The sequence below is a fragment of the Rhincodon typus genome, chromosome 24 (assembly GCF_021869965.1).
Source record: "Rhincodon typus isolate 14 chromosome 24, sRhiTyp1.1, whole genome shotgun sequence".
Taxonomy (NCBI): Eukaryota; Metazoa; Chordata; class Chondrichthyes; order Orectolobiformes; family Rhincodontidae; genus Rhincodon; species Rhincodon typus.
The window spans coordinates 9,813,454-9,840,229 of NC_063355.1; the positions used below are offsets into that span (position 1 = coordinate 9,813,454).

A 26,776-nucleotide genomic window follows, 5' to 3' on the forward strand; every position below is an offset into this window, starting at 1 on the left:
TCTGCAGAAAACACTTCTTGCATCACATTTTGTGAAAAACATGCTTGCTGCCAGTTTTTCCACATTATCACCGACAGACTAAGCGGCGTGAATTTTCCTCCTTACTGCTTTGTTCAACTGAGTAAGACCCACAGACAATCTTAGTTCTCTGTTTTTGTTAGGGAACAGTTACCAGCCCTGAGCACCATTGCGTCAATTTCACCAGCAAATTATGACCCCCAATCTTTGAAATTCTCTGCCAATGTTCATTCTGAAGTCCTGTATCCCACTGTCCCTAAGAGACATAGACAAATATATGCATTTCTGCTCAACAACGAGGTATCCTGACTCCTCAATACGGTGTCATTCACATTTCAAATCTGTGACTAAACCTCATGAACGAAGCACACATCAGAAGTAAGAGGGTAAATGCAAGGAGAGAAAATTCTGAACTAACAACTCATCCACATCTCAGTCATATGTTGAGTTCCATCCCAATTGCAATTGAACCTTTCGGACACACATCAGTCTTTGCAATCACCCACCTTCCCACTAGAACCCAAAGGACAAATATGAAGCATTTTAACTTGGTCCTCCAAGGACTAGATCTGTTCTCTCACTCTTTGAATCCAATGTTGGGAGTTCTGGACTTTCCAGCAGAGAGAGTTACAAACCCAGACCTAAACAATTCTTCATGCCAGTTTAAGAGAATATTGTCGACGATCACAGCTCACTTTCTCCTGGTCCAACCCTAATCATCACTCACCTGCAGTGAATAGGTAATTGTTAGGAGCACTGTCCACAGACTCATGAGCCCCAGTCCTCCACAGAAGAGTGTTTTTCTCCCAACCCGTTCAACTAAGAATGCCTGAGGAATGAGATACACAAATGAAGACATTCAGTAACAACGATATCCCTAAGATATCCCATAACCGGCCTCAAGAGGAAACCAGGATGAGTCAACTACAGATGTTCAATTTGGCTCAGACAAATTTCTCCATGTCCTCACAAGTCTCTAATATGGGCCTTTTGTTATAAACCCAAGTTAAGTGGACCCACTTACTGTGCATCTTAGGGACGTCTGTCACTGAGCTTCAGGTAGCATTAGGTGATTTGAAACTGTCAGTTCTTATTGCTATAAGAACATAAGAAACAGGAGCAGGAGTAGGCCATCCGGCCCTTCGAGCCTGCTCTGCCATTCAATAAGATCATGGCTGATCTTTTCGTGGACTCAGCTCCACTTACCCCACCCGCTCACCATAACCCTTAATTCCCTTGCTATTCAAAAATCTATCTATCTTTGCCTTAAATACATTCAACAAGGAAGCCTCAACTGCTTCACTGGGCAGGGAATTCCACAGATTCTCAACCCTTTGGGTGAAGAAGTTCCTCCTCAGCTCAGTCCTAAATCTACTCCCACTTATTTTGAGGCTATGCTCCCCTCACCAAGGTTCTAGTTTCACCTGCCAGTGGAACCAACTTCCCTGCTTCTATTCCCTTCATAATTTTACATGTTTTTATCAGATCACTCCCCACCAATCTTCTAAATTCAAATGAGTATAGTCCCAGTCTACTCAATCTGTCCTCATAAGCCAACCCTCTCAACTCTGGAATCAACCCAAAAACCTCCTCTGCACCCCCTCTAGTGCCAGTACATCCTTTCTCAAGTAAGGAGACCATCTGGTTTATTTGCAGAGAATGCTCGTCCATAGGAGCTAGTTTGAGCTCAATGGCACTGCGCAACCAGAAACTCTTTGTATACAATGAATATCATCCATGACCTGGTGAGCCCCTGAGAAGACTGAGTCTTCAATAGCCCTAGTCATAGCGAAAGGATAAGTTACTAAGAGGAGCTCATTTTGGAGAAAATCAATTACAGAAAACTAATGAAGGCCTCAACCACCTGTATTCTTCCCAACACCAATAATTCAGTTGAACATTGTACCTACACAGATCAGTAATGTAAACATTTCAATCAGTCCTGTTCCAATGGACACATATGGTATTGTCTCATCAGGAATTCCTGCTGCCTGGAAAATCTCAAAAGCATAAGAATAGATCTGGAAGACAAAAAAAAGTATTAAAGTTTTTGGGAAGATTTGTAGCTTGGGGTTGTGGATGAGGCTGTAGACTTGCTCGCTGAGCCGGTGTGTTTGCTTGTAGATGTTTTGTCTCCCTGCTAGGTAACATCGTCAGTGTCCCTCTGGTGTTCTGTCCAGTGCAGAACTGGAAGTGACACTAACCACCCCAACAAACCTAGGCATATAAATAACACGCGGGACAGAACACCAATGCTTCACCGGAGGTGCACTGACGATCTTACCTAGCAGGGTGACGAAACATCTGCAACGAAACACACTGGCTCAGTGAGCAAGTCTACAATCTCAAAAAAGTGTATTAAAATAAAACTTTGTGAATAGAAGTTTTGTGTTTCAACTCTACTATAAATTCTGTGTAATATGAAAAGTGGAACCGAATTATGCCCTGGATCTACTCTTCAAATTGTCGCTTGCCTTCCAACTTTCTTTCACCTGAAGATTTGTCTTGGTCTTGTTTCCAATGTCATGTCTACCAAATATCATACAATACCTACATTGTGGAAGCAGGCCATTCAGCCCTTACCAACCCTTTGAAAAACATCCCACCTCATCCCTATAACTCTGCACTTCCCATAGTTAATCCACCACGCCTTACATCACTGGACAATTTAGCATGGCCAATCCGCCCAACCTGAATATCTTCGGGCTGTGGGAGGAAACCCACATAGGGAGGGAGGAGATTTTACCAAGGACATTTTTCCCTCCCCACCCTTATCTGCCTTCCGGAGGGACCGCTCTCTCCGTGACACCCTCATCCACTCCACACTCGCCGGTTTCTGAAGAAGGGTCCAGACCGGAAACGTCAGCTTTCCTGCTCCTCTGACGCTGCCTGGCCTGCTGTGTTCATCCAGCTCTACACCTTGTTAACCCACACAGGGGATATACAAAACTACACACAGACATTTTCCTAAGGGTTGAATCGAACCTGTGCTCCTGGTGCTGTGAGATGGTAGTGCTAACCACTGGGCCACCATGCTGCTCTTTGTATTAACTTGTCTACATGAAGTGTCTTGTGTTTACTGCATTCCCTTATTCAGCTTCCTGTTGTCCTGATCACTGATGATATATTTCTGTCACCATTGACCCAGCAAACATCAAGAGAAGGGGACTAATGTCTAGGCCATAATAAGGTCAGGAGATGGATGCGTGGGGGAGTTTTAAAAAAAAGACAAAATCAGGAACCTGCACCTCAGGGGGATCAGTGAAGCCTGTGACAGCACCCTAGATTGGAATGGTGCAGTGATCTGTTGCAAGGGAGGGGTCGCCGGTATTGTAGCGAAGTGAACGAAGGAAAATCCCCAAGAAGAAAGAGAAAAACATGAGGGTCAACAGAAAGTCACAAGAAACCTCCAGGGGAATGGAATGATGGCTGACTGACAGGAGGAGATGGAGAAACTTGGTTACATAACCTTGCACTGACCCCCAGTAAAACGAGGGAAACTGAACGAAGACCAAAGAAAAATTTAACTTGGAAACAGTTGATGTAAAGGTGGGTGAGACTTTGTTTTGCTGTAATTGCAGACTCTTACCAATAGGTGCTGCTATGAACTTATTTTCTCAATTCCCTCTCCCAGTTCCATTGCCATCTTGCATCAACAAAGAAATACTTATCTATTGGTCATGTACAATGCCACTGGCAATTTATTTGTATAAAATAATTACGTTATCTAACGGTTTAAAAGAACTCTGGCTTCTTTTCCACTCAAAACTGTTTTCTTAAACTTTTGCCCTCAATCTGCATCCATCTCCAACAATAAGTATGAAGTAGCTCATGGATTTGTCACTAAGATTGATGCCATCAGGTCAGCTGTCTGAATAAAATCCAAACTTCTTCTAAAGCTTCTCCTATCCTATCCTCATGCTTGCTTCTTTCTGTAATTTCTCTATTATCTCCCCTCATTTTCTCTCTGTGCTCATCTGTGAAATCTTCCTCCAGCCCCCTCAATTCCCAATAGCTTGTTGACCATCCACCTTCCTTTCTTAGTCTCCATGTCAGTCTCTCCTTCTAATCTGCCATCATCACCCCCCTTGATTGTACCATCCAAAAAAAAAACAGTGCTCCATTTCCAACCTCCCATTCCTCTCAAAAATTCCTCGAAATATTAATGTCTCCTAAATCCATGGCTTTCTTTCCTAGAACTCCATGGATGAATCCCTCCAATTGGTCAGGTTTCTGCCCTATCACAGCACTGGATGGCTCACATCAAAGGTACAAACGATATCCTGTGTTACTGTGACAAAGGTAAACTTTCCCGCTCATCCTTTCTGACTCACTATCAGCCTTTAAAAAGGTTAAGCAGACCATCCTCCTCCAACAAGTCTCTACCATTGTGCAACTGCATGGATTTACACTCACCTGGTTTCACTCTTATCTATCAAATTGCAGTCAGAGAATCACTTGCAATGCCTTGTTCATCCACTCCTAACCGTTACTCATGTTGTTCCCTCAAGGATCCATCCTTACCTCCCTCAGCTCACCAGACAGTATCACCTTCCACATGTAGGCAGATGACAATCAATTCTACCTCACCATCTCAGTTGTCTCAGGGTTTTATATCTCTGGTCCTTAAGCCCAGAGTTAGGTCTGCCATTGCCTAGTAAAGTGCCCAGTTGGCACCTAATTTGGCAGACATTCCTGAGAGGAGGCAATGCATGGCTCTTGCCAGCTGTCCATCCTGCTATTTCCACTAAGTACCACTCATTGTCTACGCTCCCAATCCAGACTGTGTACCCGAGGAAACAACTCCATCCGTTTCCTTAACAACATTCTGAGGCTGAACCAAAGTGTTCACAACTTTGATGTCATGGTTGACCCCAAGGTGAGCTATTGACCCTTATCCGCACCATCGCTAAGTCCAGCCATTTCTGATTCCAAGATATTGCCTGTCATCTCCCCTGCCTTAGTTTATCAACTGTTGAAACCCTCATCTAGGCTTTCATTACCCTACAGCTCAACTATTCCATTGCATTCCTGGATGGTCACCCACAGACTACCTTCCTTAAACTAAAGATTATCCAAACTCCGCTGTCTCTGGACTTAAATGAATCAAGTCTGATTCATTCAACACCCTGTGCTCAATGACCTACATTTGTTTCTGCAATGTGTTGGTTTAGTCATTTTCATCCTTGTTTTCAAATTTGTTGATAGTCTTACCTCTTCCTAACTCTATAAATGCCATTAGTTCATACCTGAACTCATGAAATACTGGCCTTTTGGGTATCCTTTGTTTTAATTGTTCTACCATAGGTAGACATGCCTTCAGCTTCCTAGACCCTAAGCTCTGGAATTCACTCCCTAAATCTCTCCACCTCCCTACCTCACTTCTCTCTTTTAAGTCAATCCTTAAAACCTGCCTCTTTGACCATGTTAGCCCCAGTATCACCTTATATGGCTCAGTGTCAAATTATGTTTCAACATATGCCTGTGAAGCGATTTGATGCTTTATGGTGCTAAAGGTCCTACATAACTGCGAGTTGTTGTTGTATTCAGATTCTGAATTTCCACACAGCTACCATTTCAGAATAACGTTCTTTCAAAATTTACCTTGATCTGGATGTTAAACCAATTGACCCATTTGTCATATGGCTCAATTCTCAGCTGAATCATGAAAAGTGAATTTTAAAATGGGAATTCAGATCGCACCACAACCCATCAGCTGCCTTATATTAACTGCATCATATTACGTTTGTCATGACTATCACTGATATTAGCTACTGTAGAAACTCCCACACCCCTCAGCAGTGAGGTATGGGAAGGCAATGCCCTTGCAGAGGTGAAGCTGCCTGAATGACTCACTGATAGTGAGTGGGTTGGTGCCAGTATTCGCTGCATTTATTATGTCTGACTCCAAAGCAAGATAGAGTTGACTTATACCATATTTAAGAATAGGTTATTCAAGTTATAAACAGGGGGACCACACTTGGTGAGGTTACTCTGTGTACGTTTAAAATATCTACATCGAATTCCTCTTCCCTTCCTAAACAGGGCATTAAATTATTTAAAATAATAGTTGGACTAAAAATAGAGAAGAATGCGATGTGTGTCTGATAAACATTCAAACGACCAGGTTTGAGATATAAGGTTAGGCTGAGACATTTTCACTGGAGCGTAGGAGGCTGAGGGGTGACCTTATAGAAGTTTATAAAATCATGAAGGGCATAGATAAGGTGAATGGCAGGTGTCTTTTCCCCAGGGTGGGAGATTTCAAGACTAGGGGGCTTCATTTTGAGGTGAGAGGAGAAAGATTTAAAAAGGACATGAGGGGCAACTTTTTTTATACAGACAATGATTTGTGTATGGAATGAACTTCCTGAGGAAGTGATGGATGTGGGCACAGTTACAACGTTTAAATGACACTTAGATATGTACGTGAATAGGAAAGGTTTGGAGGGAGATGGTCCAGGAGCAGGCAGGTGGGACTAGTACAGTTTGGGATTATGTTCAGCATGGACTGGTTGTTTCCATGTCGGGCGAATCTATGACCATACACACGTCAACCTAAGATGACCGAAAGTATAAAGCTTCGGATATAGTGAAATACAGCCCAGAGAAAGTCCATTCAGCCCAACCAGTGTTAGTGCGCCATGCAAGCCTCTCCCATTATTTTCTCATCTAAATCCATCCTCATAACCCACCATTCCCTTCTCTCTCATATGTTTGTCCAGCTTTCCTGTAAGTGCATCTATACTGTCTGTCTGCTGGTGAGTTCACTGTATCTCCCTTGTTACATGTGACAATAAATCATTCATTCATTCATACTCACCACTCTCTTCTGAATGCCCTATTGGATTTCTTGATACCTGTCTTATATTGACAGCCTCCAGCTATGGTAGTTCCCACAAGCAGAAACATTCTTTCTGTATCCACTCTTTCAACCTTCCATAATTCTGAAGTCCTCTGCTGGGTCACCTCTCAACCTTCCTTTTGCAAGAGACAACAGGCCCAACTTGTCGATCATTTCCAGAGAAAAATATAGGTTGACGTGAGGAATTAACTTATCTTTATCTAGTGCCTTTCACAACCTCAGAACTTCCAAAAACAGTTCTCAGGTAATGATAAACATCACCCAATCAACCTGCTCAATCATACACCTCTCAAGCAAGAATGGGACTTGAACTCAGGCTACAGGGTTCAGAGATAAGAATGCTACCTCTGCATCACAAGAACCCTACAATGATTGCTATACTCAATGTTACAACCAAGAAACAGGGCAGCCAAATTATGCACAATTCATTCTATAAACTGCAATGAAAGAAATGTCTATATAATCTATGTTTGCTGATGTGGATTAAAAGTTGGCTGGGACACCAAGCGAAAACCCCTGCTCTTTTTTAGTGAGGAGTAAGGTGTTATGAAATGAAAACAGGAAACACTGGAAAACATTCAGTATCCATAAGGGAGAACCACAGTTAACTTCCCAAGCAAAGGCCATGAGTCTGAAAATTACTGCCTGTTCTCCTGCATTCTCTGCATCTCTTTGGGAATCCCAGCATTGCTGAGGGTGATGGATTTTGCCAGTTCCTTTGTGTAAGTCCTGAAGCAGTCACCAAGATGTGGTATAGAGCCATGGACTCTTTCTTGCAATACTTACTGCATTGATGCCGCTGAGTTGTATGAGAAAAGACATCATCATGTTGATAAGGAGTTGACTCCGTATAGAGGGATCCATGCATAGCTCCCACACACTTCTTGCGCGTTCATTCCTTATGGCAGTCCGTTCAGCCTGCATTTCCTCAAGCTCTTGACTAAAATCGCGCTTGCCCCATAGTCTTTGGAGTGCTGAGAGTAAAACAGACGGGAAGAAGGAAGATACAAATTTAGGGCAAGAAAACACTAAAGGGCTCAGGTGGCTTTAAGGCACTGTTTGTATTTCAGATAAGGTCAAAGAGAGGAGACCAGTGGATCAGTCACCACTGCATCATAGTTTACTGAAAAGTGCTCTTGGCAAAATCTTAATGCGATCTTCACGAACGCAGCATGAACCTGGACAGAATGATTAGTTTGGAAGTCTGAGCCTGAGCGAGTTCAACACATCAATTAGAACTAAATTGTTGGAGATTTTCCTTTAAGCCCTTTCCCAGTACAGTCATGATGATATCAGCCTCTCCTGTTCAAGTTTGAGTGTCTCCAAGCCAGCTGTATGCACAACCTAGAATTAAGCAGATGTGAAGCTTACAGTCTCTACATATGAGGGTCGAGTAATTGATAATTATCAATGTGTAGAAGACTTGACCTCAACTATAGGAGAAATTCACTCTGGAATTACACGACTGTTTAGAAATAAGGTCCTCGACAAAATAGTCATTTGCATTATAATACTTTAGAAATATTGATGAAGATGGCTACTCCTCAACAATTACTTGTTAAATGGACCTTCATAAAATCATCGAAATTTGTGGCAGGGACAGAGACCATTAGGCCCCTCATGTCTGTACTGTACTAGCTGATAAGGAGCTAGCTGATAATCCCATTTTCCTATTCTTCTGGTTTCTAGCTCTTCAGCCAAAACTGCTGCCCACGATGAAAAAAGCTGTAAAAATCTGTGAATAATGCATACTGGCCTTGAATGGTCTGTATGCTTTAAAATGGAGCTCTACTACGACCAGCACATTCATTTCCAAGTATTGCTGCTATTTTTCTTAACAGTCTTTTCCCTCCGGCAAGTACTGACTAAATGTTATGATATCTGCCTCCAACACCCTTTCAGTCAGCGACTCAGTAATAGACATGAATTTCACAACATAGTGTTGTTCCAATATGAGGCACCAAACTAGTCAAATTCTCTCAATACTTTGACGTGCAAAGCAATGGGGCTTGATTAAAGAGCTATCAGCAGTGCAAAAGAGACCAGTAGTAACTGTTGATGCAGGAGAATGGAATATTATTTAAACTGCCTATTCCTAAACACTGTGGATTGAGTGCGTAGCTAATCATGGCACTCTACAAACATTATACAAAAAATAGTTAGATTTCCAGTCCACAACAGCAAACAGGAAGTGGCTGAAATTTCGGAGACTCCACTTCCACATAAATAAATGGACCAAAACTCTTCCAAATACTTAACCTTTCTCAACATCTAGTGCCTTGGTTGCCTAAATCAACTGTATTGTTGAGTGTTACAAATAATTGGCACTTAATATCCACATTATATCTACAGAAATGGACTTCAACTTGAGAAAGATCACCCAGGAGATAAGCTATTGTCACTTGCCATTCATGGACAAAGCCCTATTTCCTTTGTCAATCAGAAGGTATCTGGGGCTCTCTGGAAACCAGGGCAGAGTAACAAGCTGTATAAAAGCAGGTACGGCATTGAAGGCCATCAGTAAAGGCCATACACTTTCACTGCCTAGAATTTCTCTGGAGAAACAAAAAGAACACATAACACAGCAGATCAGATATATTCAATCACTTTTAAGCTCTCTAAGACATATCGATACTATAAAAACAGCTTGTTCAATTCAAACATATTTTACAGTGGGGATAAAACATTAAATTAAACGAGAAAGTGAGAGACCCTCCAGATTGGAGTAAAATAACCTCCCGTGAGTTACCCTCCTGTCTACAGTGAGATACCCGCTGGCGTGGAGTGAGCTACTCTCTAGTCTACTGGAGGGTGGCATACATTCTAATGTGGGATACCATCTGATCAAGGGTGAACTACCCTCCAGTCTAGAGTGAGGTACCTCCAGTCTAGAGTGAGATATTCTTCAGTCTGGTGTGAGATAGGCTTCGGTTTAGAGTGGAAAACCCTCTAGTTTAGAGTGAGATACTCTCTGGTCTTCAGTGATTCACCCACTGGTCTGGAATGAGGTATATTCTGGTTTGGAAGTGAGATGATCTCAATTGAGATACCATTTTGGCTGGACTTGGATAAAAAGTATACTTCATAGAAATGCATGCCACTCCATCTTTTTTAACTCCATCTTATTGTCCTTTATTAAACCAGTAAGGGAAATTGAATCCTGATTCGTGTTCAAAATGGAAGCTCGCATCCACCGCGAACCACAGCTATACCCCACCATAAGCCTTTCTTCACATTTATTCAAAATAACTTAATCGTTTATGTTTTCAGCACCCTATACTATCGGATGACTCCTTTGGGGTATTTTGTTGCCCCAGCACCTGATTTGATTTGTTGTGGTAAATCTGTCCAGCAAAACATTGCGGTGGCATTGTGACTGTATTTAAAAGGATTTTGCGATACTTACAGATTAGTTGCTGATTTCTTCCTTCAGAATGCTGTTTTAACTTGTGGGGGGTTCTAGTCTGTTTTGTGATTGGGGAATGTGATGTTCACTGTCGAGAAGTGGAGTGGGTTCACGTAGAGTTCACGGCTGTTCCAAAAGAATGTGACTCCAGTCGTGGGCAGTAAAGTAAGACCACCTTCAGGGTAAATGTTTGGCATTCCGGTGATGGGGACACTCAGTGGGCTCCACCCGTTTCCCTACTGAAGGTGCCTAAAATCATGAGCTTCATGTCCCTTCGTATTTACATTGTCCAAATATCTCAGTGAGAAACTGCAGGAAGGCATGAGGAGGAGGGAAAATGCAGTGGAGCCAAAATCAAGAGACTAGGCCCTGCAGCTAAGGAGAGAGTTACAGGCTATTAGAGCTGCTTCTTCTAATGGGATTCACTCCAGGCTAGTAGATCTTACAAGGTGAGCACTTAATGTATATTTGTAGTTATTTTGGTGCTTTTCAGTTAAAAGCTGCAGATATTTATCTTGCTTCGAACTTACCAAGACTTCATTTCATACTTAAAATGATGGCATAATTTTCATTTGCACTTGCTTTGGATACAGAACCTATGATTATGTAATGTCCTGTGCACTGTAATTTCTAACTGTCATTTACATGACTGTCCCTATGGGATTCTGCACAAAATTGATATGCTGATTGAAGGCATCATCAAAGACATCATCAAAAACCCCTTCCATCCCAGTTATATTCTCTTCCAGCCTCTTCTGTCAGGCAGAAGACACAAAAGCTTAAACACAGGCACCAACAGATTCCAGCTCCTTCCCTGCTAATAGGCTTCTGAATGGACCTCACAAATTTTAAATTTAATGTTGATCTTGCTCTTTGTGCACCTTCTCTAATGCAATAACATTGTATTCTGTTCTATTACTCTAATGCACTGTGTATGGTATGATCTGCCTGTACTGCCACGCAAAACAAACCTTTTCACTGAGCCAAGGTACATGTGACAATAATAGAGATAACAAGGTTTAGAGCTGGATGAACACAGCAGGCCAAGCAGCACCACAGGAGCAGGAAGGCTGACGTTTCGGTGAAGGGTCTAGGCCCGAAACATCAGCCTTCCTGCTCCCCTGATGCTGCTTGGCCTGCTGTGTTCATCCAGCTCTACACCCTGTTATCTCAGATTCTCCAGCATCTGCAGTTCTTACTATCTCTGTGACAATAATAAATCAGATCAAATTGAAAAGGAATTACTCTGTGATTGTTCACCTGGAAAATCAAAGTGGGCCAGTGTGGTTCATTATCAGCTCTCCTTGCTACCCCCACCATGAATCATAGAACCCCTACAGTGTGGCAACAGGCCCTTTGGCCCAACCAGTCCACACCGACCCTCAAAGCATCCCACCCAGCTATAACCCACCTAATCTACACATCCCTGAACACTACAGGCAATTTAGCATGGCCAATCCACCTAACCTGCACATCTTTGGATTGTGGGAGGAAACCGGAGCACCCGGAGGAAACCCACGCAGACACGGGGAGAACGTACAAACTCCACACAGACAGTTGCCTGAGGGTGGAATCGAACCCGGGTCCCTGGCGCTGTGAGGCAGCCGTGCTAACCACTGAGCCACCGTGCAGCCCCATGACTCTGTTGGTGAATAGTATTCATCTTTCTGTGAATCAGAATGTTGTAATTGCAAGCCATGCGCCACAGACTTGATCTATGCTGACACTCAAGTAGCATACCAAGGCAGTGCTGTACTGTTGGAGGTGTCACCCTTTGAATGGAGAGTTAAACCAAGGCACAGCGTGCTCTCTCAGGTGGCTATACTTTGAAGATGGGCAGGAGCATTGTTTTGGCCAATATTATCCTCAACCAACATCATTTTTAATAAAATTATCTGGTCATTTTCCAAGATCTACTGGCCTGGAATGAATCCCAATATCTATGAGACATTGCTTTGTGGTAATAGACTGTTGTGTTCCCCACATTATAACAGTAGTTACAAGGCAACTATAAAGTTGTGAGCAGATTGCAATCCATTTACTGGATTGGTGAGTGGCAGGACTGGTTATAATGTCAATTATGTTGAGCTCTTAAGACAACCGTCTGGCCTGTACTGTAACTTCACTGAAAACTCTCCCAGTGTCTCATGGTGTTGGGCCACATGACTACAGCAAACCAGGATGCACATTGGTAAGGGTTGCATTTCTATTCATAATATCTTTGTGATCATACAAAAAAAAACAAACACCATTCTCAGGCCAGTTCATATATATTTTTAGTTATCCAAGTCACAACATATGTACAACTATTCTCATGCACTAATAGTTCATTATTCTACTCAGTCTGTTTATATGCACTGGACACAATGTTGTGCAAATTGTTGTTGGCTGTTCATCTGGTGATGTTTCTATCCCAGGGAGTATCATTCCTGTGTAAGTATAATTTCCGTCATTGGTGTTGACACCTAGGTCTGATGATTGACCTGAAAACTGAGCATGTAGCAAGTTCGCATCTTTTGATTGACTGTCTGTAGGAGGGGAACAGCTTCTCCAGCTGTGAGTTTGGTCCTGTGACAATATATCCAGTTGTTCACTTACATTGCACAGGATCAGGGCAACATGCCCAGCTCTGCACATGCCCAGCTGGCACTTGCGCCGCCTATTGTTGAGGCTGTTGGAGGCTTGGACCCTGATTGGTTCTACAGTGCTCAATTCTGGCAAAGGTTTCTCAACTTAATTGAAATGAAATATGGCTTTCTGCTGTTTTGTCTTGAGGTCATAACTCATACCTGTAACTATGTTTGGCTTCAGTAGTGTTTTTTGCAAGGGGGAGAATAGTTTGGTTTTTGTACAGGCCTTCAACGGTGCATTTTGCCTTTTGAGGGTTGCCTTGCGTGTTTGACGTGTTTAAGATTCCTTTGGCTGTTTCACTGCTGCCTTGGCCTTTCTGCTTTACAGAGCTCAGTGTGAGGATGATGGAAGGTGTTATATTTCTCAATACTTTACAAAGAATTCTTCTGTAACAAACTGAGGGCCACTGTCATTCATCACAATGTCGGAATGTCACAAAGATTGAAGTGTAATCCGAGGCCTTTGACAATCTCATTGGTAGTCCTTGAAGTCAGCTGTTTCACCTCTCAGTAGTCAAAATAGTCTGCTACTGTGAAGAGATCTACTCCCAACTTTATCCATGGGCTCTCTGGAAAACAAGTATCATCACTGACTTTTCATTTTACTTAACTTGGCACTCGTCACTGGCAGATGTGGGCCTTGATTCTGTTGCTCATGTTTAGTCAGTAGAGCACATCTTTTACCTTCTTCACACTTGACTCAATCTCTTAATGACTTGCATGTGTAAACCTCTCCTCTCAATTATCCCTATTCCTTTGGGATAATTACTCTGTTTCTTTTGTACAATATGCCATCTTGGATTGTCAATCAAGTCTTGGTGCCCAATTCATGGCATATATTGTTCACACACTGAGATACGATGTTACTTTTTGAAGCAATAACAGGGAGCATTTGAGACTGAATGGCACCAATAATCTTGTGAATTAAAGATTCTGCCTGACAACAGCCCTCTGATTGGTTGAGCTACAGAGAATAAAAAGCTCTAAGTGAAATGCCAAGCGCAGCAGAGAAGGAGAAACATCCAGAACCTGCAGACAGAAAGCATGCATCTTGCTCTCTCTCTCGCTCTCTCTCTCTCTCTGTGCGTGTGTGTGTGGGGAAAGGCAGAAAAAGCAAGAAACTAAAAAGAAAGAATTCTAAAGCAAAAAAAAGGTCTTGTGTCACCTAATCAAACAGCAAGCAAAAGAATGACCATTAGCCTTAAGACAAGGGAGTGTCCTTATTGATAAAATTAAAGGGACTGTGAGAAAAATAACTTCCCACCTTGAGGTATGGACATTTGATCTTCAGAATTTTGCTTACCCTGTCTATATTCCTTTCCTACCATTATATGTGTGTTAAACAGGTTTCCTTTTTGAGATCTGGGTGAAGACCTTTTGCTGTCAGTACATGATCTATATACTTGACTTCAGAGACCCTTAGTTACATTCTTTCTTCTTCAGCTTCAGGTTCATTGGGTGAGTTTTGTCTAGCAAATTTTAACTGTGGTCAACAATGGTTTCTTCAATGGTGTCTCTGCAGCCATAAACTAATAGACCACCGAATGTTGGTTCTACTTACATAAGATCATTAACTATCTCATATTGTTGATGTTCATATTCTTCAGGAGCTGTGGAGATGCCAATGTCATTGACAACCATATCTAACTCCTGAAGGACATCTAGAACGTAATTGGAGCACTACTGCTTTCAATCAACTTCACTTGTATGGTATTGAGCGATTTGTCAAAATCTTCAGCTGATATCTTTCCAATGGCCAGATGGACCTGTTTGCTGTGCTTCCTTCAGCCATATACTTGCATGCAAAGTGATTCAGCTTCTTATAGTGACAACACTGGTTTTCCCATGTTAGATATGCTTTCTTCTCCCTTGTGCGATATCCTCCTCAGTATTTGCATATTGCCCTTTGACCATGACTGTTCTGCCATTTGGGCCTCAGGTTTTCTATTAACATAATGCAATGAATATGTTCTTGCTGCTAACTCGAAACCCTGGTGCTTCTGCATCAATCACTTAAGCTTCTTCGCTCACAGTTGACTTGCTCTCACTGCAGGATATACCTAATATAAACCTGACTAATTAGATCATCTTTTAATTGTGCAAATTCACAGGATTCTGTAAGCTGTGTTAATAAAGTCATATCTTGAAGTCATGATGGAGTCATTCATTTTGGGTCCTAGTATTTATAAAATGTACTGTCTGTAACTCATGTTCACTTGTGGTTCAAAGCGTGCCTTTCAAAATTTCTGCAGTCTGTTTCTTTCTGTTCTTCAGAGAAATCTCTTCCCAACAGTTATAAGAGTGTAGCTTTGTGTAGCTGCTCTGACCTGTTCAGCAAATCTATGCCAAACACCAGTTACTAGGTTACATTCTCCTACCCCCATCACAGAAATTCCCTTTTGTTTCCACTGAAGTCAATGGAAGTAGTCATGGTAAAGATGTCGAATGGATTGTCAGTATATGATTATTTCACTCTATTACACAATGTGAGAAATACCCCAAGTGTCCCAGCTGATTCTCTAACAGGTAGTTAAGTTTCTATCTGCACTACAATTCAGTAACTGAGTTATAAAAATATTTACAATTTTCCTGTTCCTGAAAGAACAACCTCTCTCTCTAATGAGGGTGTTTCTTTTTTTCACAGGCCTTAGAATTATTTTAAAATATATATCTTCATTGGCAGTTTTTCCAATGCATTTTACCCTGTGTGTCAGTCTGCCTGGATTCATGTATCCACTGCCTGATGAAGGAGCAGCGCTCCGAAAGCTTGTGATTTCAAATAAACCTATTGGACTATGAGTCGTGTGACTTCTGACCTTGTCCTGTTGGAAAGGCCTGCAGGACAGCCTGTTCAGTCACATTACAAAGGTCCTTGTATCATCATCAAGCCCTGGAGTGGGACCTGAACCCAAAGCTTTTGACTCAGAAGCAGGAATACTACCCTCTGCACCATGTGACATCCAACATTTGAACTGGACTGGCCTCATTGGCCATACTATCCTTTCTTACAAAATGCCTGCCCAACATTACCTAGTTCAGAGCAGGAACGGAACCTTTGATTGATACCCTGAGGCAAATGGAGCCACCCACATTGTTGAACTGAGCGTTAGCACAAAATCGTATCGCCTGTACCCCTCCAGCTTTAGTGCAAAAAGTGGAATCGGAATACATTAAACATACAGCATGGAAGCAGGCTAATCCATCAAGTCCACACCATCCCTCCAAAGAGCATCCCACCCAGACCCACCCCCCAACCACATCCCTGTAACCCTGCATTTCCCTGCATTGGCTGACACACCCAGCCTGCACATACCTGGACTCTATGGGTAATGTAGCATGGCCAATCCACCCTAACCTAGTTGACTACTTTCTTCCAAATTGGCATTAGGTTGTTGAATTCATCTTTGATTAGGAAACAGTAGAACTGGCCTGGGTTACCCAAAACTTGCAGGAAATGTTAAGATTGGGTAAGGACATGACCAAGTGTTGTACAAAACAGTTAGTACCTGATAGGGTTAACCCAGCCCTATCAGGATATAAAGGATCATTCCTGGGTAGAGCTACTGTTGTGTGTGCCCAATGAATTCAGCATCTGTTCACCAAAAAATGCTCTAGTGATTCTTCTTCATGTTAAGTAGCAAAATGCTCTTAATCTTGCGTTGAGTCTAGTGAGACTGTCATGTATCTGAGATGTAATGTAACTAAATACTACATAATATGTAATAATGTGTTATTCCTCATCAAGATTGAGCTATCCTCTGCCAAGATATCCACATCGGCTTCCTCCCCCATTTGGCATCAGTATCTTAGACTGATACCAGCCAGAAGGATTGGTACTGGCATATCTACCCAAGGTATCTCACATGGTTCCAGCAGCTACCAAACATCGAGAATGCTGGTAGCTCTCACATTCAAATATACCAGAGATAACTGTGCCCCCATTCATTGTTTTTGACAGACACCAAAAAATAACTATTTCCAGCAGGGAATCAACATCTTCAGCAAACAGGAGGAAAATCAATGGATAACAGGGAAGTGTTTTAATAAAAGTATCAGTGGTAGATATCAAGTTCCACAGACATCATTAAGGTCTTACTTAACAGCTCCGTGCTACTAAATAGAGAAGGAGTGTTCAGGTCTGTGTACAGGCAGTAAACCCCAGATTGGCACTAGGCTGTTGAATTCGCCTTTGATTAGGAAACAGGAGAATTGGCCTGGGTTTCCCAAAACTTATCAATATTCCACCAGCCTTGTAGGAAGTGCTTTATGCAAAGGTTGGGTAAGGACATTACCAAGTGTTGTTCGTCCCTGATAGGGTGAACTGACACCACAAGATAAGTCATGCCTGTCAGCATGTAGAGGATCCCATGGCCACTCTGGTTTTAAAATCAGGTGTCCTATCAAGAACAATGTGATCTTTGCTTGGGACTGAATAAGCAACTAATTGCAAAACAAGGGAATTTAAAAGCCCCCAGTCACATGAATGTACAAAAGGGTGTTAGAAATCTGTTCACACAATGCTCTCTTTCTTCTGTATTTTATTGCTGGGTACATCCAGATGAAATATCACTGAGGAAACTACTCTTTAGCTTCTGATTGACCTCCACTCCCACATTGGTGCTTACCCTTGTGACTGTATAACTTGATAATGCAATTGGGGTATAGTGTTACGAAGAAACTGACCTGAGTCCAATAATCTGTCCTAAACATTTACCGATGGAAATAAATATTGCAGTGGTAATGGTCACAATCCCTCGCAACTTCTTCGGAGAGCATTCCATAAGGTACATGCAGTGAACATTCAGACCGTTCCCTTCAGGTAGAAAGGAAATAAAACACCAGCATTAATTGTTACATCTGTCGTAGGACTACATCAGGCACTAAGCCCCTTCCATAACATGTTCCCTTCCAATAATGTTCCCTTTTTATTTATTAATCTTGACCCTGGACACGAAGGAGAATGTGAAATAAGGAACTGATGCTGGAGATGAATAGGACCTGACCCCAGGCAGGAACGGGGACTGACCCTGGAGGTTGGGTCTTATCCCAGACTGTCCTGAGAGAAAAATGTCTGGATGATTATACTTACAATGAGAATGTTACAGGAGAGTGTGGGGGAAGATTAATGCTACAGCAGGGGGTCAGTTTGGAGTCGTTACAGAAACATTGGTCTGGTTTTATGCCACACAGCACAGCTTTGGGCTGAACAGACCTTTGTTCATGTGCCTTTATGTACAATATTAAAATGCCTTTCAGAGTCACAAATGATAGTTTTCTTCTAAGCGTGCAATTCCTCACATAACTGATGGGCTCAATGTATGATTCCTACAACCTCCTCCCACACATTCCCTACCACCATCTTGTCTTCCCGTCACTCCCCTCCCAACCATCACTTGGGGCCTGTTCCCAGCCTCAGTGCAGATAGTTAAGGATTAATGTCAGTACAATAGATTTTAAATCCTCTGTGATATCTGTGAGGTCAGATTTCCACTGGCCACTCGCTACATAGTGCAACATCTAAAATCCAGCAGAACCTTGTTTTTGACCTCTAGCTTTAGAAATATCTAGGACACCAAGAGTTTTATTTGATGTATTTACAGCTCTACAAGAAAAGACCATCGTACTGTGTCATTTACCAAAACATGGAAACATTCCTCATACCTGCAGTTACTCCATACATGAACCTTGCCACTAATATCATCTCAAAGGATCTTGCCATCCTGCTGAAGCCCACGGACAAAGCCCCTGCTATTGTCAAAACATTGTTGAAAGTCAAACAGTTCCTTCTGAAACACAAAGGGTTTGAGTTGAAAGGACGAGGAATTGAATGTAAAAATGGCATGTTTTGTACCAAGTGACTGGGATGGGAGAGGTGAGGCTGGTACATTCGGGTTGAAATGGCTTCCAACCGAGGCTGATGGTGGTATTTCAGAATCAAAATCAGATCAACAGTACCTGAGGTGGGTCAGTTTGTGTTATTCAATAGTGCTGTTGATTGAGCAGTTAGTGTGGCTCCTAACTGGAAGCTTTCACTCTGGGCGGGGGATTTCTCCCACAGTTCTCAATAACCTTGCAAGCCTGTGATCTATTGAGGACAGTGCTCCTTGCTGGACAAGAAATAAACCAGTTCTCTCATAGGCTGGTGCATTGCTTTACTTCAACTGGTTAGACCTGGGTATCACCCCAGCACATAATTCAAGACTGATTCCATAAATCTGTGCTCTCGCTGTTTACATTTTAAGAGCCCAACCTGTGCAAATTTCTCAAAAATATGTTTCTGGGGACTCTAAATCTTCATACACTCAGTTCTCAGCTAAATTCAATCTTACATGGCTTCCTCGGGATTTTAATTACTTCTCATCATTTTTCCATCATTATACACTGGATATATTTTTAGGAATGTATTATTTTTGCCTGCAACCTCGTCCGAACGTTCTCTTTCATACGTGACGGCATGAGGGTGTCTCTTTTCAGATGTCATCCCTCTCCCCTCTATACCTGCCACCATTCCCTCTCTTCTCTGACCCTCTGTCCTTGCAAATTATCTCCTATGCCCCTGGTCTCTCCAAAGTACTTGAACATGTCGTCGTCTTCCCAAATCCATCTCTCCCAGAATCCTATGTCTGAATCAATCCAATCAGATTTCCACCCTGGCCCAGAATTAAACTGGCTCATTATCAAAGTCACAAACTCGATTCGACTGTGGTAAACATAGATGTTTTTTTTTCTCAACCTGCCTACAGTCTTAGACATGGTTGGCCACATTGCTCACCAATGCTGTACGCCATCATTGAGTCGGATGGAACTTATCCCAAGTGATTCCATTCTTTTCTATCAAAGTATGAATGACAATGACAGCAAATGACAATGACCAGCATTCAGTGATTGAATGCAAAAAATTGAGCTGCATTTCCATCACAAAGGCTGAAAATCCTGAAATATTCTCCTCTTACGAGTTTCTATTCACCTACCTTCCATATTTCACTGAGAGGTGTCCAGCGATTAGTGATCCAAACACAGCTCCAATTGAATACACCGACACAATAATTGACCAGGTCGCTTTCATTGCATGTTCCTCCATTGTTGTACCGTAGCGTTCCAGCCAAGTCTCATTGATAAAATACTTAATGTACTGCAATTAGGAAGTAGCATGTTAAAATCAATATTTGTTTGGGTGGGAGGGACCGGGGGCCTCCTCTTGTTAAACTGTAGCTGACGCCCTTCAATTATTAGCTTCTTTTAATCTGTTTCAATGCAACGCCCCTGGCTGAGAAAGCAGCTTTCATCTGGGCCTCTGTCAATGCTCATCTCAAACTGGTCCATGCAAACCAAGTGCTTCCCCCGTCTGACATTGTAAGAACTGCAGGTGCTGGAGTCAGAGATAACACAGTGTGGAGCTGGAGGAACACAGCAGGCCAGGCAGCATCAGGGGAGCAAGAAAGTTGACGTTCTGGGTCAGTTCCTGCTCCTTTGATGTGCCTGGCCTGCTGTGTTCCTCCAGCTCCACACTATGTTATCTCTGCTTCCCCCTTCTCCTTTGGAAAAACTTCTGGTCTCAACAGCTTAAGCATTGCAACATAAACCAACTTCCTCCTCACCCATTCTACCCTGATGGGACTATATATGTTTCCAGGCCCACTCCAAGCAATACAAGCAAGTGCACAGGCATTGGATTGATTTACATCAATGCACAAACTCCCAGACAAGGTTTGGTATGTGGTCAGGGCTGGAATTCTATTCCCATTCTATTGCCTCATCAATGTCGCAAAAACTGAAGTCCTGCAGGCATGGGGCACAACCCAGAGGTGCCTGCCAAAGTTGTTTTTTGTTTAAGATATGAAGCATTTCTCTCCTGAGAGAGCAGTAGAGGATCAAATTACTGCAGGGGCTGAAATCTGTACTGAAAACAAAATATGCTAGAAATCAGGCAGCATCCATGGTGAGACAGCAAGCTAACGTTTCAAGTCTAGATGACCCTGAGTATGTTTCCAGGTGGCACGGGGGTTCTGAGATGGCTTTTGTTCACGATACAGCTCTTGACTGGAGCAGAGGTTACATCATCTAGAAGGTAAGTTTTTTTTTGTGGATACTACTTGGTTCACATGATCTCTTGTTAGGGGGTGTTTTCCCAGAGGTTATTTTCCCTCATTGGACCCGGATCTTTTTGCAGGGTTTTAAGCTCTTGCAGAAGAAAACGTGGCTGGGCAGGGAGTGGAGGGAGGGTATGTTTAGGCATGATGCCTTGGTCATCCTGGAATTGCATAGGCTAAATTGCCCAACTCGTCTTTCCCAAGCCTTCAAATCAGTCTGGTCAAATGTCAACACAACTCAATAAATGGAGGGTTATATTTCAAGGATATAATGCTCCTCATGATCCAATTTCAATGGTCTTTCTCCACAACATACTGGCTGCCAGTTGTAAAGATTAGACTTGGTTAGGGACTGACTGCTTTGGAAATGACAACATCCATTTAACACGGGACTAAAGGCATCTATTCTACAAGCCCTTGGTCTCTACACCAGAAGCAGCAAATATCAGGGAACACAATCATCCTCATGTTCTCCTGCATAGAGTCATAGAGTCATACAACATGGAAACAGACCCTTCGGTCCAACCAGCCCATGCCAGACATAACCCCAAACTAAACTAGTCCCACCTGCCTGATCCTGGTCCATATTCCTTCAAACCTTCCCTGTTTATACATCCATCCAAATGTCTTTTAAACATTGTAATTGTACCCCCATCCACCACTTCATCAGGAAGTTCATTCCACATGTGAACCATTATCTGTGTAAAAAATTAGCCTCTCATGTCTTTTTTAAATTTTTCTCCTCTCACCTTAAAACTGTGTCCCCTAGTTTTGAAATTCCCCATTTTAGGGAAAAGACAACTACCATCAACTCTATCTATACCCCTCATTATTTTATAAACTTCTATAAGGTCACCTCTCAACCTCCTAAGCTCCAGTGAAAAAAGTCCCAGCCTATGCAGTCTTTCCTTATAATTCAAACATTCCATACCCAGCAACATCCTGGTCAATTTCTTCTGAATCCTCTCCAGCTTGATAATATCCTTTCTATAATTGGGTGACCAGAATTGGGTCAAGTATTCCAGAAGAGGCCTCACCAATATCCTGTACAACATGTCATTTTTCATCAGTGCTGGATCAACATCTAGGAATTCCCTCATGTACCAGCTTGATGGAAACCCTATTAGCTCAAGGATTGAAGAGGGTGAAGGAGAAGGTATTTTCCCAGGGCAACTAAAGATGCTCAAAAATGAGGCTTTGCTAACTTCACCAAGAATAAATTAGGCTAAAAACTGCTGTTGGAGGAAACCAACTAAATTTAGCAACTTCTAAATAATGACACCTGTAACTTATAGCATTGGGCCATTTGTTTTGGCTATTTTTTGCAAACATATTTCAGGAATAAATTCACCTTTCTGGAAGCGGAAGTGGGAGCATAATTTCAATCTCAAGAGAAATATCACTTTGCAAATAAAATAAACAATAGATCTGTCTTCTACTGACCTACATTCTCGTTTCCATTGATACTGATTTAAATTCTTTATGAGAAGCAGCTCTTCTGATAGGTGAAGTCACACACCAGCACTCAGGTCTGTATCAGTGTTTAAAATTGACCACAGTCACCCCAAAAGAATGCTGCTACAAACTGCATTGTCTCTGGACAGACAGAGACTTTTTCCTCGGGTGGAGGTAGCTATTACGAGGGGGCTTAGTTTTAAGGTGAGTGGAGGTAGATATAGGGGAGACGTCAGAGGTAGGTTCTTTACTCAGAGAGTGGTAGGGGCGTGGAATGCATTGCCGGAGAGGGTAGTGGAGTCGGCCTCATTAGGGGCAGTTAAGCGGCTATTAGACAGGCATATGGATGATAGTATAAAGTAGGGGTGGAGGTTAGATAGACCTTAGGATTAGGGTAGAAAGTTCGGCACAACATCGTGGGCCAAAGGGTCTGTACTGTGCTGTACTGTTCTATGTTCTATGTTTCCTTAAAGTCACAGTAACAGAGCAATGTAACGATACGTGTTACTCACAACTGATGGTGCATTAATCAGAGCCATATTGAGTCCATGCTGAAGTGTTCCTCCCATTGCAGAGACGACGATCAGCAACAAAAGAACCTTCAGGTGCAACTGTATTTGGAGAAAGTGTTGTCATTCATAAGTACCCCCAGTCCTCCATGTTATTGTTAAGTCATTGTTAGGATCGCAAGATCGATGTGTGGATAAAGAAAGATCTTGGGGTTGTCTGATCTCCAACTTACAATATACCTGTCATTTTCCTATTCTTACCATCGAAATGAGTCTTGTACTCTGGTCTGAGTCACACTGCCTGATCCAGATATTGATCAGACTCTGTGCAAATGAAAGTCTTCTCCAGGACTAGGTTTATTTTATCTATAACATAAAGTACCTTCTAAACAATGCTGTCACGAACAAAAACAAAGTTGCTGGAAAAGCTCAGAAGATCTGGCAGCATCTGTGAAGGAAAAAACAGAGTTAACATTTCGGGTCTAGTGACCCTTCCTCAGAACTGATATTTGTCACTAATGTTGTCACTAATTAGTTGTCAATAATATTTGTTTCTTGAGCATAGCCTGTTTGTTTCACCACACGAGCTGTTTAAGATTGCTACACTGTTCCTTCCACTTGAAGGTAATGTCGGTAATGCTGCCACTTTATTGCGTACCTGTGAAACTTCATTGATTCTGTGAAGTTCCCTTCAAGACATATTTTGAGGTGCTAAATCCTAGTTCATCTTGCTGTTCCTTATAAAGAACAAAAAGCAAAGCAAATTACAGCACAGGAACAGGCCCTTCGGCCCTCCAAACCTGCACTGACATGCTGCCCGTCACAACTAAAAGCCCCTCCCCTTCCGGGAACAATATCCCTCTATTCCCATCCTATTCATGTATTTGTCAAGATGCCCTTTAAAAGTCACTATAGTATCTGCTTCCACTACTTCCCCGGCAGCCAGTTCCAGGCACCCACCACTCTCTGTGTAAAAACTTGTCTCGTACATCACCTTTAAACATTGCCCCTCGCACCTGAACCCCATGGCCCCTGGTAACTGACTCTTCCACCCTTCTGACTGTCCACTCTGTCCATGCCCTTCATAATCTTGTAGACCTCTATCGGGTCGCCCCTCAACCTCCATCGTTCCAGAGAGAACAACCCAAGTTTCACCAACCTCTCCTGATAGCTAATGCCCTTCATACCTGGCAACATCTTGGTAAATCTTTTCTGTACCCTCTCCAAAGCCACAGCATTCTTCTGGTGGTGTGAGGACCAGAATTGAACACAATATTCCAAATGTGGCCTAACTAAGGTTCTATAAAGCAGCAACATTACCTGCCAATTTTTAAACTCAGTGCCCTAGCCGATGAAGGCAAGCATGCCATATGCCTTGTTGACTATCTTCTCCACCTGCGTTGCCACTTTCAGTGACCTGTGTACTTGTACACCCAGATCCCTCTGCCTATCAGCACTCTTAAGGGTTCTGCCATTTACTGTACATTTTGCATCTGGATTAGACCTTCCAAAATGCATTACCTCACATTTTCCTGGATTAAACTCCATCTGCCATCTCTCTGCCCAAGTCACCAAACGATCTATATCCAGCTGTATCCTCTGACAGTCCTCATCGCTATCCGCAATTCCACCAACCTTTGTGCTATCCGCAAACTTACTAATCGGACCAGTTACATTTTCCTCCAAATCAGTTATATAAATTACAAATAGCAAAGGTCCCAACACTGATCCCTGAGGAACGCCACTAGTCACAGCCCTCCATTCAGAAATGCACCCTTCCCCTGCTACCCTCTGTCTTCTATGACAGAGCCAGTTTTTTATCCATCTTGCAAGCTCTCATCTGACCCCGTGCGACTTTACCTTCTGTATCAGCATGCCATGAGGGACCTTGTCAAAAGCCTTACTGAAGTCCAGGTCGACTACATCCACTGACCTACCCTCATTGATCATCTTCGTCGCTTCCTCAAAAAACTCAACCAAGTTAGTGAGACATGACCTCCCCTTCACAAAACGATGTTGCCTCTCACTAATATGCCCACTTATTTCCAAGTGCGAGTAAATCCTGTCTTAAAGAATCCTCTCCCATAATTTCCCTAACCCTGACGTAAGGCTCACCGGCCTGTAATTAGCTGGATCGTTCCACTTTCTGGTACTTTACAAGATGGTTATGTTTAAAAATGTCTTCCTTAACTGAGAGTGAAACAGAATGTTCTGGAATGAGCTGTGGTCATATTAAACCAATGAGATATAGGAGGAAAATTTTGCCATTTGGCCTATCAAGTCTGTTTGACATTCAGTCATGGCTGACATGTTTCTCAACCACATTGTCTTGTCTTCTCCCTATAACTTTTGATCCCCTTACCAATTAAGAGCTAGTCTACCTCTGTCTTAAAGACACTCAGTGACCTGGCCTCCACAGCCTTCTGCGGCAATGAGTTCACAGATTCACCACCCTCTGACCTATGTGACTGGGGGCTATAGGGAAAAGAAAGCTATTGTGAAAGCAATTGAGAATCATGTAACATCTTGGCACAGAACAAAGGAATGGCTGCTTTTTGGATACAGAGCTATCGAGAAAGAGAGAGAGAGAGGGAGAAAGCAGTTAGTGTCACGAAGAGCAGGGAAGACTGTTTCTGTGTCCCCAGTCGTGCAGCAGTTAGCTCTCTGATCAGTAGGATGAACAGAGGGGCCTTTTGGAGATTTAAGGAACAAACAATCGCCAGATTGCTGGTGGATATGGGTTCTGGAATACTCAAGCCGAGTGGAAAAATATTCTCTTTTTTTATTAATTCATTCACAAGTTGAGGACATCATTGGCTAAGCCCATCCCTAAGTGCCCAGAGGGCAGTGATGAGTCAACCACATTGTTGTGGGTCTGGAGTCACATGGAGGCCAGACCAGGTAAGGATGGCAGTTTCCTTCCCTAAAGGACATTGGTGAACCAGATCGATTTTTCCAACAATCGAGAATGAGTTCATGGTCATCATTAGATTCTTAATTCCAGATTGTTATGGAATTCAGATTCCACCATCTGCTACGGCAGAATTCAAACTCACATCCCCAGAACATTACCTGGGTCTCTGGATTAACAGTCCAGTGATAATACCACTAGGCCATCGCCTCCCCACAGTCATGGAAAGATTTGCCATGATACATCAGGGAGCAGAGATCCTGCTAGAAAGCTGGGAGCAACCAGTGTCCTGTTCACAAACAGCAGGACAAATACCACTAACCATCAGTCCATTCTCGATTAGTAGCGATGTGATTCAATTTCTTTCAGTGCCTCAGAAAGCACAATCACACAATAACTAAATAAAAACCAAAAGAACTGCAGATCCTGTAAATCAGGAACAAAAACAAAGTTGCTGGAAATGCTCAGCAGGTCTGGCAGCATCTGTGAAGGAAAAAACAGAGTTAACGTTTTGGGTCCGGTGACCCTTGTCTGTTTGACCTACTGTCTTCCCACCTTCCAAGGCCCCAAACACTTCTTCCAAGTCGCAAATTGCCAGCACTCCTTTCAAGTTAACATACAGTATTCTCACAAAGCTCACAAAGTGGTCTCTTTTATTTTTAGGGAACAAAGCACAGACTGGGTGATTGATTTGTGGAATACCTCCACTCCGTTGCAGGCATAATCCTGAGCTTTGTTTGTCATTTCAAGACATGAGCTTGTCTGCACTCTGACGTCTCTGTCCTGGGTCTGCTGTAGCGCTCCAATGGAGCATGAGAAACAGCTCCTCATTGTTCAATTCATCCCTCTATAGCTCAGTGGGCTCAACATTGAATTTTGGATCATAATCTCT

General features: G+C 42.6%; 1 protein-coding gene across 2 annotated transcripts in view; it reads right to left on the bottom strand.

Moving 5' to 3' along the window:
- The window catches only part of LOC109919922 (solute carrier family 2, facilitated glucose transporter member 11-like), a 75,776-nt gene that overhangs the window by 27,241 nt on the left and 21,759 nt on the right, over nucleotides 1-26,776 (bottom strand). For both annotated transcript variants that reach the window (XM_020519954.2, XM_048611332.1), the window contains exons 2-9: nucleotides 22,977-23,075; nucleotides 19,891-20,051; nucleotides 18,581-18,705; nucleotides 17,603-17,732; nucleotides 9,290-9,438; nucleotides 7,670-7,857; nucleotides 1,929-2,039; nucleotides 746-847 (exon numbers count right to left, since the gene is read on the bottom strand). In XM_020519954.2, coding sequence (XP_020375543.1) covers nucleotides 746-847; nucleotides 1,929-2,039; nucleotides 7,670-7,857; nucleotides 9,290-9,438; nucleotides 17,603-17,732; nucleotides 18,581-18,705; nucleotides 19,891-20,051; nucleotides 22,977-23,075 — 1,065 coding nt within the window. The remainder of the gene's footprint in view (nucleotides 1-745; nucleotides 848-1,928; nucleotides 2,040-7,669; nucleotides 7,858-9,289; nucleotides 9,439-17,602; nucleotides 17,733-18,580; nucleotides 18,706-19,890; nucleotides 20,052-22,976; nucleotides 23,076-26,776) is intronic.